At 35.4% G+C, this 17,653-nt stretch overlaps 1 protein-coding gene across 5 annotated transcripts in view; it reads right to left on the reverse strand.

Annotated features, from left to right (window-relative positions):
* DMD (dystrophin) overlaps positions 1-17,653 on the reverse strand; it is a 2,259,822-nt gene that overhangs the window by 1,101,206 nt on the left and 1,140,963 nt on the right. For all 5 annotated transcript variants that reach the window (XM_082446317.1, XM_082446321.1, XM_082446320.1 and 2 more), the window contains 2 exons: positions 16,826-16,960; positions 15,052-15,201 (listed from right to left, as the gene is read on the reverse strand). In XM_082446317.1, coding sequence (XP_082302443.1) covers positions 15,052-15,201; positions 16,826-16,960 — 285 coding nt within the window. The remainder of the gene's footprint in view (positions 1-15,051; positions 15,202-16,825; positions 16,961-17,653) is intronic.

Here is a 17,653-nt window from a genome sequence, read left to right on the forward strand (position 1 = left end):
TGTCATGCAGAGTGATGTAAGTCAGAGAGAGAAAAACAAATACCATATGCTAACACATTTATATGGAATGTAAAAAAAAAATGATTCTGAAGAACCTAGGGTCAGGACAGGAATAAAGACGCAGACTTAGAGAATGGACTTGAGGACAAGGGGAGGGGGAAGGGTAAGCTGGGGTGAAGTGAGAGAGTGGCATGGACTTATATATACTAACAAATGTAAAACAGATAGCTACTGGGAAACAGCCGCATAGCACAGGGAGATCAGCTCGGTGCTTTGTGACCACCTAGAGGGATGGGATTGGGAGGGTGTGAGGGAGACGCAAGAGGGAGGAGATATGGGGATATATGTATATGTATAGCTGATTCATTTTGTTATAAAGCAGAAACTAACACACCATTGTAAAGCAATTATACTCCAATAAAGACGTTTAAAAAAAAGTTATTACAAAAATAAATAAATAAATATTTGTATTCACCATCATTCGTAAAGATTTTAATGCTCTACCAAAGCAAAAACAATTTTTCTAGTGTGAATATACAATACTTACATTTAATTAGGTATAAAAATAAATGCAAGTATAAATATGTCTATATACATGCATATATAAATATATACACAAACTATACATGTGTGTATGTGTGTTGGTGTATCCCTTTGTGTCTAGACCAAAAAAGCTAATATGCTTTATTTGGTATAAACACAGAGAAGAAAAATTTAACTACTGTCTTATATAAACATTTCAGAAATTTCAATGCAAATGACCCAGGAAACACTATTTACTAAAGTAGGGTAAATTATATTTAAAGATAATGATGCAATTACTACTTACAAAAATAAAAAATAAATATCTATGATTCTTGATCATTAAAATAAGAATCAAACACATTTACCATTGTCCTTTGTTCTTGTGAAAGTTATATAATATTTCAGTTTCTGTATCTAACAAACAGAGGGTAATTAAACTCAAAATACAAGATGAATCTTAAAATATTATTAAACACAAGGATCAAGGTAACTCACATAACTGATGGTAGGAAAAGAAAGATAACATTTTTCAGATAACAAAAGAAGATACAGCAGGGGAGGGGTTTAGAAGTGGAAAGAAATAGGTGAGGGAGATTTAGAGGTACAAACTTCCAGTTACAAAATAAATGAGTCACTGGTATGAAATGTACAGTGTGGGGAATATAGTCAATAACTATGTAATATCTTTGTGTGGAGACATATAACTAGACTTATTGTGGTGACCATTTTGAAGTGTATAGATTGGGAGTTTGGGATTAGCAGATGCAAACTACTATATATAGGATGGATAAACAACAAGGTCCTACTGTATAGCACAGGGAACTATATTGAATATCCTGTAATAAACCATAATGGAAAAGAATATGAAGAAGTTATACATATGTATAACTGAGTCACTATGCTGTACAGCAGAAATTAAACACACTGTAAATCAACTATACGTCAATAAATTTCTTTAAAAATGTAAAAATCCCTACAAAAGAAAAGAAATGTACAGAAATATCGGATCACTATGTTGTGTAACAGGCACTAACACAGTGCTGTAGATCAATTATACTTCAAAAACAAACTCATATCAAAAGAGATCAGATTTGTGGCTACCAGAGGTAGGGGGTTGGAGGAGGAGGAATTGGATAAAGGTAGTCAAAAGGTACAAACTCACAAGGATAAGATAAATAAGTACTAGGGACATAATGTACAATATGATAAATATAATTAACACTGTTGTATGCTATATATGGAAGTTGTTAAGAGAATAAAGCCTAAGAGTTCTCATCACAAGGAAATTTTTTTTGTTTCTTTAATTTTGTATCTATATGAGATGATGGAGGTTCACTAAACATATTGTTGTGATTATCATTTCATGATGCATGTAAGTCAAATCATTATGCAGTACACCTTAAACTGTGGGTCAATTATGTCTCAATAAAGCTAGAAGGAAAAGAAAGGATTCAGATGAACCTCTGAAGAGGTATATAGGGCAATGTCTGGAAGTGTCCCAAGCACAAGAGCTTCTGTCTCTGTGAAGCTGGAGCATGTCACCCTCCCAGTGTTGATGTGTTCACAAACCTGGAAGCTTTCTGAACTCCATACTATTGGGATTTTTAATGGGGGCTTTATCACATATGTGTCATCAATTATCAACTCCATTTCCAGTCCCTCTCCCCTCTCCAGAGAATGGGGGGCAGGCATGAAAGATCCAAGCTTCTAATTTTGGCTTGGTCTCTCCGGTAACCAGCCCCCATCTAGGAGCCCACCAAGAGCCACCTCATTAGAACAAAAGATATTCCTATCACCCAGTAAATTCCAAGGAGTTCAGTGTCAGATGCTCCTATCACGTAGGAAATTACAAAGGTCTTAGGATTTCTGTGTCAGGAACTGAGGTCAAAGATTAAATATCAGAACAAATGTTCTTCCTACCATCCCTATTTACAAGGGTTTTAGGAGCTATGTGTCAAGAACCAGGGGCAGAGACAAATATATACATATTTCTTATATTACACAAGAAGATAGAGCAGATAGAGGAGCAAAACTCTTTTCTAATTTAAAACATTTTTAAAATACTGTCTTGTCTATTTTTCTTACATTAAAGAGGGCTGGGCTATTGGCTTTATTATCTGTGTGTAAATATTACACAGGTGAGTTTTTCCTTCAAAATCTAATCACTCTTGACCAATTATTCAATTAAAATTATTATGAGAGCAAGTTGCATAGTCCACCACTCAGCTCAAAAAGAAAGTCACCTTGAACACAGATGTTTGGCATAACAGTCTGCTTGTGGTGCATTTTTTACATAAAGATAACAGTTTTAACACAGCGCATTTACCTAGGAAAGTCAAAATTCAAGATATCCAATATCCTTTCTTCCAAAGTAAGGAAAGAAAGCATCAAATTTAAAATGTGAAAAATGTAATCCTAGAAACTACATCCATAGTTAACACTCTAAGAATTAGATTAAAATTCTACCTTTCAAAATATTAAAGCAGTTAGCATTGCTCGATCATCTTCACTGAAATCTTTTTAAATAATGATGTTCTGTAGAAATGAGTCTAAGTTCTGTAACTCCTGCATATATTCAAAACCAATTTAGGTGTAAAATTAACCAAATATATAAAATAACAATTGGGGCTGGCATCATGGGCTGGCAGCCTGTGCAATCATGCAGTACTCCATGCTTGTAAGAACTCAAGCTTGGTTTCATGTTTTGCTGTCATTCTCCTGAAATTCTTAATTTTTGAACAAGGAACCTGCATTTCCTCTTGTACTGGCCCTAAAAATTAAGTAGCTGATCCTGATTACAATAATTTGGGGAAAATGGCCAATAGCTATAAGGTTGAAATAAGAATCCAAACAAAATTGGATAAGTTCAAGAAATAAATTTTTTAAAAAACATGAAATTCAAATTAGATGCACCAGGACACAGTGACATACTAGTGGAGGAAATATGAATACCAAATGAATGACTTCCAAATATGAGTATAATTGGAAGATAAGACTCCAAAGACCATTCTCTTAGTTGTTTCGGGATATAATCAAATACATCCTAGAGATATTGGATACATTAACTGAAGATAATGGAAATCAAAGTCCCTTTTCTTTTGATTGTCCACATGATTGTATGCGTATGGTTGAGAATAAGATGATTATTTTGCTGGAAACTATGGGAGAAAGGTACATAACTGACTGTTTCCACTGCAAACTGTTTTACTGACTACTACTGAGTCTGCTGTATCGTTCGTTAACACTTCTGCTTATTTTGAATTCCTCTCTACGACAGAAGAGCTCCTATTCCAAATGCTTTCCACTCTCACTTTCTCAAAGGCACTGGTCCTCTATTCTCCCACCCCCACTTCTTCATGCCACCAACCTAAGACATCCTAAAGAAGAGTTAGCTCCCTCTCAGGTATGGAGTCTCTCATGAGTAAATTTTCTCAGTCTTCCTAATCTTCACCTGAAATTATCTTCATATTATCTCAATTCTCTTTTTTCACTCCCGAAGTTCGTCCTTCCATTTTTGCTCACGTATCCTCTCCTGTAAGACCTTGCTCTTACATATTAAGTACATATCTCTATTGGACCTTCCCCCAGATTACAAACAGGCTTAAATCTTCACTGCCCTGACAGTCAATGAGGTATAAAATTACCTCTATCCTATTACTTGTGATACTGGCCCTTCTCTCTCTTTTTTCATCATCAAACATATTTTTTTCATTATCAAACACATGCTAATTCTTTTTTTTTCCTGCTTTATTGACATATATTTGACACATAACATGGTGTAAGTTTAAGGTGTATGAGGTGTTGATTTGACACATTTATAAATTGCAAAATGATTACCACCCTAGTATTAGTTACCACCTCCGTTCCATCACACAATTACCGTTTCTTGTTACCAAACATGTTGAAGAATAATTTACATTTACTGCCTTTACTTTACCACTGCCAATTTCTTCTTTTACGTCAATTTAATCTCACAGTTGCCCCTCTAGCAACTGAACAAGACAACTATAATTAATAAGTGAAGGAGTAAATGGGAGTTGAGCAAACAAATCCAGCCGATAGAGACTACTTCTACAGGTACTAGGTTCTGCAGTTTATGTATGAACAGTGTAGGGAGAAGAGAAGTAAAAATTATTTTAAGTATTTTTATATGCCAAAAAGGAAGTTCACTATTAGAACTCAGCTAATTCTAAGTTCATTAACTCTATCATTTTAAAGAAAATTCAGAAGTTAGTAACATTTTATTGATACTCTTTACCTACAGTAACTTTATCTACTTTTCATTAAAATTAAACATGTCAAAAATCTTAGTCCATAAAAATAATCTGATCAGTAATTTAATATATAGATGTATTCTCATTGGCCTAACAGTTTTGCTAAAAATTATACCTTAGCAGTAAAACAGGTGAAGAGACAGCATGTAAAAAAAAAAAATCTGCCTTCTGTACTCATTTGGAGCATAAGTTTAATATCATCTCTTTATGGTGACAGCCGATTTATAGACAGAGGCCAAGACATTTGATATTTTTTTCCTTAAGGACACACCAAGTATAAAGAGCTATAAAAAATAACCTCGTTCATAAAGAAAAATATGAGTGGCTTATATACCTCTTATTGCCTGCCAGACCACATTTAGATCTGCTAAGACTACCTTTCTGATCTGCTGGAGAGAGAATGGTGAAGAAAGAGAAGAGCCCAAGATTGCCTTAAGTTTCTGGCCTGAGAAATTTAAAGAATGAGTTGACATGAACGAGAACGGAGAAACTGTTGGGTAGGTTTGATAGGAGCTCGAATCTGAGTATGTTATGTTTGAGCTGCTTACTAAATATCCACATAGAGACATAATAGAAGGGTGGATATACAGTTCCAGAGTTTAGGGCAGAGGTCTGTACTAGAGATAATATTTTGAGAATCATTAGTATGTAAAGAATATTTAAAACCACAACACTGCATAAAATATCCAAAGGAGTGGGTGAAGAAAGAAAAGACAGCGTGAAGCTTAAAAACTATTTCGTTTACAACTGGATCTAGTTAGGCAAAATTTGTTTCAGAATTCTTTATGTGTTTATGAGTGAGACTGGCATGGGACTTTGCTTCTTGTACCATTTTTGTCAATTTTTAAAATTGAAGTATAGTTGTTTTACAACATTATATTAGTTTCACGTGTACAACATAGTGACTCAATATTTTTATAGATTGTACTCCATTTAAAGTGATTACAAAATAATGGCTATATTTCCCTGTGCTGTACAATATATCCTTGTTTCTTATTTATTTTATACATAGTAGTTTGTATCTCTTAACCCCATACCCTTGTATCACCCCTCCCCTTTCCCTCTCCTCACTGGTAACCACTAGTTTGCTCTCTGTACCTGTGAATCTGTTTCTTTTTTGTTATATATATTTGTTCATTTTATTTTTTAGATTCCTGAGAGAAACATATAAGTAATAACATAGATTATTTGTCTTTGTCTTAGTTATTTCACTAAGCATAATACTCTCTAGGTCCACCCACATTGTTGCAAATGGCAGAATTCCATTCTTTTTTAATGTGTAATATTCCATTGTGTGTGTGTGTATACACACACACACACACACACACATATACATACATAAATACATATTTTTTGTATTCATTCTCTGTTGATGGACACTTGGGCTGCTTCCATATCTTGGCTATTGTAAATAATGCTGCTATGAAGACTGGGGTGCATGTATCTCTTCAAGTTAATGTTTTTGTTTTTTTCAGATGTATACCCAGGAGTGGAATTGCTGGACCATATGGTAGTTCTATTTTTAGTTTTTTTAGGAACCTCATACTGTTTTCCATAGTGGCTGCACCAATTTACAAACCCACCTACCGTGTACTAGGGTGCCCTTTTCTTCACATCCTCACCAACATTTGTTATTTGTATACTTTTTGATGACAGCTATTTTGACAGGTGTGAGGTAATATTTCATTGTCATTTTGATTTGCATTTCTCTGATGATTAGCAATGTTGAGCATTTTTTCATGTGCCTTTGGCCATCTGTACATCTTTTCTTCTTGTACCATTTTTGTCAAATTTTAGTAAGAATATTTTCTAGCCATATTTTTCAGCCTGTCTTAATCAGCTTGGGCTTCTATAACAAAATACCATAGATCAGGGGGCTTAAACAGCATACATTTACTTCTCACAGTTCTAGAGGCTGAGAAGTCCAAGATCAAGGTATCTGCAGATTCTGTGTCTGGTGAGGGCCCTCTTTCTGGTTTGCAAATGGCCTCCTTCTTGCTGTATCCTCACGTATCTGGGAGAATTATCTCTCTCGTGTCTCTTTATCTCAGGGCATCTCAGATCTTCCTTTTGGAATTTCTTTGCTTTAGAAAGGATCTGCTGAGGTAAAATCTCAATTTCTGTTTCTCTGAAAATGTCTAATTTGCCCTTGTAATTTTGCTAGGTTCAGAACTCTGGGATGGTGGTAATTTTTCTCAATATCTTGAAAACATTTTTCCAATTTTTTTTTCTGATTCTTTTGTTGTAATTAAAAAGTCTAATGTCAGTCTAAGTTTCATTCCTTCAAAAATGATCTGTCTCTCCTCTCTGGCTGCTAATGTAAATTTATCTTTGTTTTTGGAATTCTGCAGTTTCACTGTGAAATGTCTAAGAGTGGATTTCTATTTATTTATGCTGCCTGTTATATATTGTGCTTCCTGGTTAAGTAGGTTGGCTCTGGAAATTATTCTTCAGTATCCTTCACATATTCCCGCCTATCCATTTTCTTTATTCTCGCCTTCAGAGTCTCCCATTAGACATAAGTTAGACATTCATAACCTACTCCTAATATATATTTTGCCTTCCTGTTCATACTGTCTACCTCCTTAGGTTTTGGTACCACATTCCCTATATTTCAATCTCCTCATAACTCATTTTTTTCAACCGTTTAATATACATTGAACACAGCCATTATTTTTTCCAATTTTTAGAGTGATAATTTTAATTTTAGTACTCATATTTTGATCTGTTTTTCAAATCTTCCTCATCAACTTTTAGCGTCTTATTTCTTCATTTGATTCTCACTCTCATTTCTTTCTTTAATATTTCACCTACTTATTTTATATTAATTACCTGGCAATTCTAGTACCTGAAATTGTAGGGGAGGTGATCTAAATTCACTCTGTGTTGCATGTGATTACTTTGCTTCATGATGGCTTGTTTTCTTGTGATTGTGGGGTTTACTGTGAGCTCAAATTTCACAAAATTTAGTCTGTGAGAATACTAAGGTGCTTTTCTTCCTAAGAATTTGGATTCACTTCTCACTAGTGCTAGGGTGCTACCAACCTGGAGCTACTTTAACCTAATCTCTTGTCTTAGGGACACCTTGACTCTTACTGGTAATAAACACTCAAATAAGCGACCCTCACAAGAACAGGCCTACGGTTACACATTTTCAGATGAGATGATTATAATTATTCTTACTTTTAATTTTACACTTAGAGTGGGAAGAGAGATAGACATATTTTTATATTGGGACGTTTCACAGACGGAATACTCCCGTCCATCATTGTACTGAAGATATAACTCTTGTTTTACATAGAATCTCTGTTCACCTCCCCCCATGTGCTTGAGCCTGAGGCTCAGATTTCTACTGTATCAAATGGCTTAATTTAACCAAACTCTGGGTTTCTTGTATTAGCTTTTAGCACTAAGGCAATACAAGGGTCAGTGCTCATAGCTGTATTAGTTCGATGACCTTAGTTTCATCCGCATTTTTTTTTTTTGTCCTGGCCTTTAAAGGTTTACTGACTTCCTTGCAAGAGAGAAAACATTTAAAAGTATATTTGTTGGAAATTTCCCAGCATCTTGGTGTTTTGAAGAGGGCATTTTAGAAAACTGAGTCTGCCTCATCCTTGGGAATGGAAGTCAGCCCCTTCTCAACATATGTGGAGTTAATCAAATCTACCTCATAAGAATAATGTGGGGATTAAGTTTAACACTGTTTATAATTGCTTAGCACAAGGACTGACATAAAAACGCACTCAGTAAATTGTAGCTTTTACTATTTATATTATACATTGATATTTTCTAAGAAGTAAACACATTGACAAAATCATAAAGATATTCTTTTACAGATAAATGGCTTTCCAATAATAATTTTGACCTCAAGACTGATATACAGTCACTTGTTTTCCTGGATTACTTTACAATTTTCCTTCAGTCAATATTTGTCTATTCTTCCCTATCTATGCTAAGGTAGATGTGACACTCGTGACCAATTCAAAGTTATAATTACTGGAGCAATTAATGAGTCCCTCAAGCTGCCTATCACAAGCATTACTACTAAAGCAGAATCAACCAATTTAGATTTTGCTTCTTCTCTTTTACTGTCTGCTATTTAATGTCATGTGAAAAAACTTATAGATGACTTTAAGAAGACCAGAAATGGGGGCATTAACAATACACAAGAAAGATGAAATAATCACTAATCAAGAGAACTGGTAAAGGCTTTGGACTTCTAAATACATGTGATTTTAATATTTAAAACTCTAAAATGCTTTTTATAAAATTAGTCATCCCTAATATTTTTAAACTCATACTGTAAGCTTTCCTTAGAAATTGGGAAACCAGTTACTTGCAATATTCACTTCTTACCAAGCAGCTTTTATTTTTAATATAAGGAAAAGATCACTGAGATTGAAGGTAGCATGGTCAACCAGCATGTGCCCGGGCTCCAAGAGCAGAGACTTGGGTCTAAGCATACTAGCTTTGTGGCCTTTGATACCCTATCCATTTCTATAAAATAGGAATGTACAATAGAAGACCTTATAACATAAGGTTGCTGTGAGAACAAATGAGAAAATGCATGTCAGACACTTGGAGCAGTGCCTGGGCCTTTGTAACAATTATACTATTATTGCTATTATTATACATTTTGCTGTATCACTAACAAATTGTCTGTAGCTTGGTTACTCTGTAATAAGTTGGAAAAATTAGATTATTTGGTACAATTTTTGGAGCTGTTTCCTGGTTTGCTAACCATCTCTCAAATCATTACCATGAGTAGAAAATGTAGTGCCATATGATTATGAAGAGTGAAAGATGCCTTTTCAAGGAATGAAAATAATTTATCACTTATCTGAATGCAAACTCACACTCTGAAATTAGGAACAGGATCTAGCAAATCTCTTTTAAATATTCATAGGCAATAAAATCTCTGGCTGTTTGATTGATTTAACAGGCAACTGAATGTTACCTTTGTTCTGCATAATTGCCCCTACAGGAAACATCAGTTAGGCAATTAAAAAAAAAAACCCACAAACCTTTGACATAGGCATTTTAATCAAGAAGAAAATGGGCTAAGGCTCATATTCAAGAGAAAGGGCACTTGTTTATTAATGGCAAAACTGTTTTTCTTTAGCCAAAAGAAAAAATCAAGAAATCTATGGCTTAAAAAAATTCAGAATTTTTGACTATAACAATCCAATATACAACATAGATTTTTTTAAAAAAGGAAATAAATTTTAAAGCTCTGTTACTGTAATTATTTTATTTCCCCAGACTCTTAGATAATTATCCCAAGGCTGCATCTGCATTGCATCAAAACACCAGTCTTTTCAACTGAATATTCAGTGGGAACATCCAAACGATTGATTTAGCTAACAAAGTACTAGATATTTCTCTATTACCTAGATAGTCTGGAATTGATCAAAGTACTCAGATTATACCCTGAGAACTAGGAAAACCCTGTTACTACTCATCCTTTTAACTCAACATCTTATCTTTAAAGTCACATTGGCATACTAAAGACTAGCAGAACAGAATTTGAGAAGGATATTATCTCTAACATGATGTGGTTTTCATCAAAGCTCCAAAGCACCAAATATGCTTCATTTACATTGCCAAATTACTCTCAGGTTATTATTGGCTAGATATTTTATATAAGCATAGCCAGGGCTGATAGTGGTTTCAAGTTTATTTATTTCAAGTTTATTTATTGTTACTATAGCATTCTGTTTACTTGACTACTGAAGTAGAATGAAAAATTCCTTCCAATTTTAAGACCTATGGAATGATAAAAGTCCTTTCGTCAGTCTTCTGAATTTTATTTAAATAATGGAGGTGTGTACACTTCATTGTTTTTCACATTGGAATATATGTATATGTTTGTCTATCCCTGCCCTGGTAGCACACACGCACGCACGCACGCACACACATACACATACACTGCTTTGAGGGTATAGATACTACAGCATACAACCTAGTAAAAATAAAAGCACTTTCCAGGCAGTATTTTATATATTGCTCAGGAGAATCCTATGAAATAGGATCTGTCGTCGCAGATGAGGAAATGGAAGCTTGAAAATATTTCCCAAGGGTACAGAGCCAATGGGTTGTAGATGGATGTGTTTATTGTCTTTTAACATTCGTGTTGGTGATACTGGAATATTTCTCTCTTTGCCAGCTGGCAGGATGCTAAGCTTTGTCAATAAAGGGTGCTGGAGTGACACTGGGGGAGGTAAAGTTTTCTCTGTTCAGTGTGTTTTTACTTCTTGCTCCCGTGGCTCTGGGTTGGCCTGTGGGATGCCTGGTGGAGTTCACCTCGTCTGTTCCCCACCCCCCCCACAAATAAATTTTAGCAGCACCCTCTACAGGTGTCTTCTGACAAGTTCAGTGGGTGCTCCAGTGGCAAGTCCAACCTGGGTGCCAAATCCATGGGCAGCTTCCTGAAGCCCAAGCTGGTTTCCCTAAATTCAGTGGCCCCTACTGTAGCTAGCTTCCCAGTGAGTCCAACAGGCAACCCCCTCTAGCTTCCCAGAAAATTCAATAGCAGCCCCCACAGGTTACCTCCCCATGAATTTTGTCATCATCCCACTCCAAGATTCCCTTCACACAAGCTTCAGCCCACTGACTACATACTAGCTCTGGTTTGGGTCAACCCAGCGAACTTCTTTGTCATCTCATGCTCTGGAGACATACTCTTTCCAAACAGGTTTGAATCCCAGCCTTGGGGAGAGCCCCTCACTTTCCAAGTCAGTTCCTTCCCTGGGTACTATCCCTCGGTTCTAGGGAATTCTTTGGAGTTCTCTTCTATTTCCTCTTAAAAATTAATTCCCAGTAATTACTTAATACTTATTTGTATTAAACGTTCCCTGTTCAAGCTACTGGGTAACCTGTTTTCTGTTACTGTCTGACTCTGATTAATACCAAGGGCTATTCCAACCCAAGATTTTCTGATTCAAATTTCAATGCTTTAAAACTCAGTTTGGATATAGCAAAATAAGTGTTCAATCAAGGTTTGTTGTTGAGTTGAATTATTATCTATTTGGGGGAAATACCAGGTTCCACAACAGAGACCTCTGAAATGTAAAGACATAAGTAGTTTTTTGTGTTGCTAAAGGTTTGCAAGAGCATTACATAAATGAAGCTGATGCCAAGATCAGGATTAGAGAGTGGTCTACTCGTAAGGACAGAATAGACAAACACTGAACATGGTTAATGATTAAAATTTGGGCCTCTTCACAGCTTAGCCAAAATCAGTTTTACAGTGTGCCTTTTGACTTTTTTTTTTAATTGAACTCTAATTTCTAACCTGACACTAAAGTTCAAATACAAATACAAGCACATTCCAATTCTATATCAAAATCCAAATGTAAATGACCTTTGACCTAGTTGCCGCCTCGGAATACCTACTTCTGCCCACGTCCAGTAACAGTGAGATAGGGTCAAGGGCTAAAGGACTGTTTAGAATCGCCTATTTCCATTCCGTAGTCCCTTATACTGATATGGAGAAAGTATGATTAGACTACTAAACAAAGGTAGTGCAGGATTAAGGACTGTCTGGAGTCTCCGCTACTCAGGACTTCTTTCTTTCCAATGTATAAACATGATCAAACTTCTCCCCCACGTAAATAACAAAAGGTTCCCTGCATACCGTCATAGCTACCATCCCCCCTTAGGACCTTTCTTTGCCTTCACAGCCAAGCTCCTCACAAGGATCGTGCACACTTGCCTTCCCCGTCCTTTTCTCTAATATCTTCTGTATCACACTGTCACCAGAGTCTCTCTATCCCCAGGAAAACTCCATCAAAACTGCTCTAGGAAAGGTCACAAGTGACATCCTTTTTGCCCAATTCTGTCTTCATCTTACCGGGTTTCTCCACCCATACTTGACAGTTTTTCATGACTCCTCTTTATGAACTGCTACCTGCTAAGCACCCTGGTTTTAACTTGCGTCTCCTCTTACCTCTGATCATTTCTTCTCACCTCCTTTGTAGACACTGTTTCCTCAGCCGAAAACTTGATATGGGGTATAACTCTGAAATTCTGTCTATGATTCTTTTTCTTTTGGCTTACTTGGGATGATCTCATGAACTCTGAAGTTTTAATTAGCACGTAGCCTGACAAATTCCCCATCTGTGTAACTAGTCCGAATCACTCTCTTTAACTTTAGGGCTGTGTAACTCTCTCTTACTGGATTAGGGAACATCCCCACCTGGGAACTCCGTAAGTACTGTAGCAGATCCTGTTGCTGCCCAGCCACATAACCCCTTAACCTCAGAATCTCTAAGTTCACTTGAAGCTTTGGTGGCCAGTACGTGCACGCACTGCTAGATTCCCACCTTAAGCTCCCACATTTCTCAATTTTACTGCTCTAGGCAGCCCAGAAGTACTGGGATTTTATGCACCCAAGGGCAATCCTCAAACACAAAGGGAGGAAAATTGGTGGACAAATGTTCCAGCTTCCATTAGCCCAGCAGGACAATTCTAAGTGAGCTCTATGACACTGGTGTTCTACCTGGTTTCTTTAAAGCTCCCAGTGGGACTGAGCTCAGTAACTCCCAATGGAAACTCACTCATAAAAGCATCCTTTATCAGCCTTCCAACCTTTCATTCTCCATTCTCCCCATGCCCTCACTTGTCCTTCTTGGTATCATCTCCAAAATAAACTACCAGCACCTAAGGTCCTCGCTCGGGTTGCTTTTGATTAATATCAAACTTAAGCAGACATGTCTGGCTCAATGGGGGTAAAAAATGACATGTGATCTTTCACCTCCAAACTTGTTTTTTCTTACTCTCTCAAAGTTGTTTCTGAAAAATATCTGATACTCAATCACCTGAGTCAGAAACCCAGATACTCTTCTGAGTTTTGCATTTGCTCTGTATCTATCACCAATGGCCTTGCCTTCAACTGAGCTAAAAGTATCGCTTCTTACTTGGTCTCACTGCCTGCAGTCTCCCTGTCTCTTAGACCCCCCACCCCACTCTCCAGTCTCCACAGAGGTAACGTAATCTGATGGTGGCCCCTCTCTTCTCCTTCCCCCTTATAAGTTAAACCCTTCAGTGGTTCCCTAAGTGCATGGCTATAGAGCAGGCTTTTTGTGAAGCATAGATCTCCCTTAGCAACCTCACTCATGCTTATTTGTTCAGGCTCACCTTCAGCCAGACCCCCATTTGCATTCTGTGTTCTAGCAAAACCAAATACTTCCAATTTTCTGTAAGTGCTGGTGGCTACCTGCCTGGAATCACCCTCTTACTCTTGCCCATTTGGCTGTCTCCTACTCTAATTTTAAAATGTAGTTTACAACAAATCTCTAGGAAAGCTACCTCAAATACCTTCCATTGCTGACCCACACAAGTCTGTGTCCTTTTCTATGTTCTCTGATCCTTTGTCGTAACTTTTAACCCAACGTTTTGCATCTTATAAGGATATTATTTGTTTTTATGTCCTGGAACACACTAAGAAATGAATAATTTTTTGCTTAACTAATCAATGACTATAAGTAGTGAAGTACAGATACTTGTTCTGACTTATTACCAAACCTTCAGTGTCTCACATGTTATAGATGCACTTAGCAATCAGATACGAAAGTAAACCTCATTATGAATCTTTTTTCCTTCTTGACAAATAATCCATTCTTGATTTAGGAGAGTGTATGCAAAATATTGTTTGATTCAGAAAAATATGTTATTTTCTTCAATTTTGATTTGAAAAATTCACACCATATGTATTAATTTTTAAATATGAAAAGCCCTCTGTTATATATGAATACAAACTCTTATATTATTTGGGAACAATAAACAATATCCAATATCTTGGGTACTAATAAAATCACATGTATTATTAACAGATTATATATGACCATAACAAACATGTGTATACATGTTTGAAGAGAGAGAGAGAAAGAGAGAGAGGTGACAATACCTACACATATTAGTTAATCTTGCATATGGAAAAGAACTGTGGTCAGATAAGATCAGATTTTGAACACCAGATTAACTATTTACTCATTTGAAGATTTGAGTGAGTTACTGTACTTGGTCTGTCTCAGGTTTCCTATTAAAACCCATACTTTATAAAGTTTTTGTAAGATAAAATGATATGATACACATATAAATATTTCATCCATGTCTAGAACTTGAAAGTTTCTACAACCTGGAAGCTGAGCTAATATTTAAATTATTCCTCATTTTGACTGAGAGGCATAAAGGTATTTGCTAGTCTTTATGCAAATTAGTTTAAAGAGATTTTTCACTCTTCTCGTCATACCTCTTCATGTAGTTCTCTCCAACGAGAATTAAATGTCTCGAGTTCCTCATTGATCAGTTCATCCATGACTCCGCCATCTGTTAGGGTCTGTGCCAATATGCGAATCTGATTTGGGTTATCCTCTGAATGTTGCATCAAATTTTCGAGTGACTGAAATACATTTGCAATAATTACTATTTCACTTCTTTTTCTAAATCCATTGAACTAACCCAAAATGCTCAGTATCTTCTGATTTACATATAATTAAGTTATAAGCAACTTAAAGCAATATTTAATTGGGATAACAAAACATGAAAGATCATTGTTATTTCAAAACTATGATGTTGCTCCATGTGAATCTTCATGGGCTTGAGGCAGAACTATGGAATGGGGTACATAAAAAATGATTCACGGCTACCTTCTCTGAGGCTCTCTACTATAAAACCTGGAAGTTAAGACACTCAATTTCCCAACTTCTCTTATAGCTAGTGATGGCCAAGTGACATGATTCTGACAATGTACATAGGTACAAATTCAAGAGCAGAGTTTCCCTTCTCACATTAAAAAAAAAGTCACAGTACTTTAGAAGAAATCCCTCTGGCCTTCACACTTTTTCACACATACACGGCTTAGAGGTAAAGTAGCCATCTTTGGACTGGGAGACAATAAAAACAAGGATGAGGTCCTTCAATCTGTTCATTTAGTAGGATAAGTGCATGATCATATCCTTTGTTCTGGTCATGATCCTTTTACTCATGCGGTATAACTTTGCAAGTTTGTTTCATCTTTTTTGGAAGATGCTTCACACTGTTAGTTCACAACGAATGCTTGGTCACTGAACATCTCTGAATAGGACAGGGACATAATTATAGTCTATTTGAGGCCTCTCTCATTGTTCTTTGATACCTCTTCAAGTTTTACAATTCTCTTGCAAAAGTAAGGAAGTTGGATATAATCATGCCCAGGTTTCTGCTGCAATGTCCTAGGATTCCAATTCTATTCAGTCAAAAACATTTCACATTTTCTTCACATTTTGATTAATTTATGTACCTTATTTTAGCAGATTTACAAAGGGGCTGCACTACAAGTGGCTCTACACACAATACATAGGCTAAAACTACATATTCATTACATATAAAGGATTAGCCAAAAGTACAATAAAGTGCATAGGACATAAATGATTGTCAGAAATTCACATAAATCAAAGCTTATACATGCAAACTCCTTTAAATTTTACTTTTTAAAGATCTCCAAAATAAACCTTGAAAATGTACTAAAATTCTCTATGTACTAAAATGTATGAACATTTTAAAGATACATTTCCAATATCAAAGCATGCCTATTTAATACCTTGAAACATTCTATAAGGTATAAATTTATGATTTTAAATAATTAAAAAATATGTTCCAACTCAGTGAAGGTAGCTTTTAAACTGGAAATAATGTTTTACATTATCATCCTGTTTATCTCTACTCCAATGGAGCAAAACTGCATTCAAACTGTCTTCACAAGGTCTGTAGTAGATTTAAGCAGGTAAAGAAAAATGTCAACATAGAACATAGTGATATAGCAAAAGGCATATGTCCTCTCTAAGAGGTTATTTAAATTCTCTTTAAAACCTTAACACTGGAAGTTTCAGAGAGGAATCAAAGGTTTCATCCCAAGTGCTGGTGCTGGGGAAGGCATAGCAACTATACTCTCTGCCTGGTTTTCTTTGAATTTATTTTCTATTTGATTCTTGACATCTTTCAATAATGCATATAAATTATCACAATTATATTAATTCACAACTTACATGTAGCACCTCAGAGATTTCCTCAGCTCCACCAGGAATATTTTCAGTGGCCTTAAGTTTAAATTCTACTTCATTTAGCCACTTGTTTGCCTTCTCCAAGTATGACAGTAACTCATGCCAACATGCCCAAACTTCCTGTGAAAGAAATGTATATCACAGATGAAATATTTTGATAGAACAGTGAGTGTGCAATTTTGCTGTTTCCATTTTTAAAACTTCTAAAAATAAAACATATTTTATATTTTTCACCTTTTCTTTGTAGATCATTGAAAATGCAACTAGTCATTTTGAGCATCTAATATGTTTATAATTACAAATCATTAAGGAAACATTTTATTACATGAATAAATTCAAGACTCAGTGATTTACTTTTTCAAATAAAAAAGAATTCATCAACATTACAGTCTGGGAAATAGAAAAAATAAAAACATATATAAAACTGCACGTATAAACCTAACATCCTAACACATCAAGTATTACCACTTTCTGTGACCTCCTCTAAATTTTATCATATATAAATAACTAGTTAAAAGTAAAGTATGGATTTAACTATAGCTCTCTTTTTAATAAACATTATATCCTATATTTTTTTCTATATTATTAGGAAGATATATTTTTTAATAAAAATCTAAGGTTTCATTTAAGTAGCTATAGTTTGGTTTCCTTAGTTTTGTTTGCTATTATATCTTTCTGGTGACCATCATCATGAGTATGGATTTTTCCATATTTTAAATTATTTCCTTGTGGTATATTATTAGAAATATGAATACGAACTATCTTGAGGATATGATTATTTTTCAATGGCTTTTGATATACACTGAAAAAACT

Source organism: Balaenoptera physalus (assembly GCF_965194825.1).
Source record: "Balaenoptera physalus genome assembly, chromosome: X".
Lineage (NCBI taxonomy): Eukaryota > Metazoa > Chordata > Mammalia > Artiodactyla > Balaenopteridae > Balaenoptera > Balaenoptera physalus.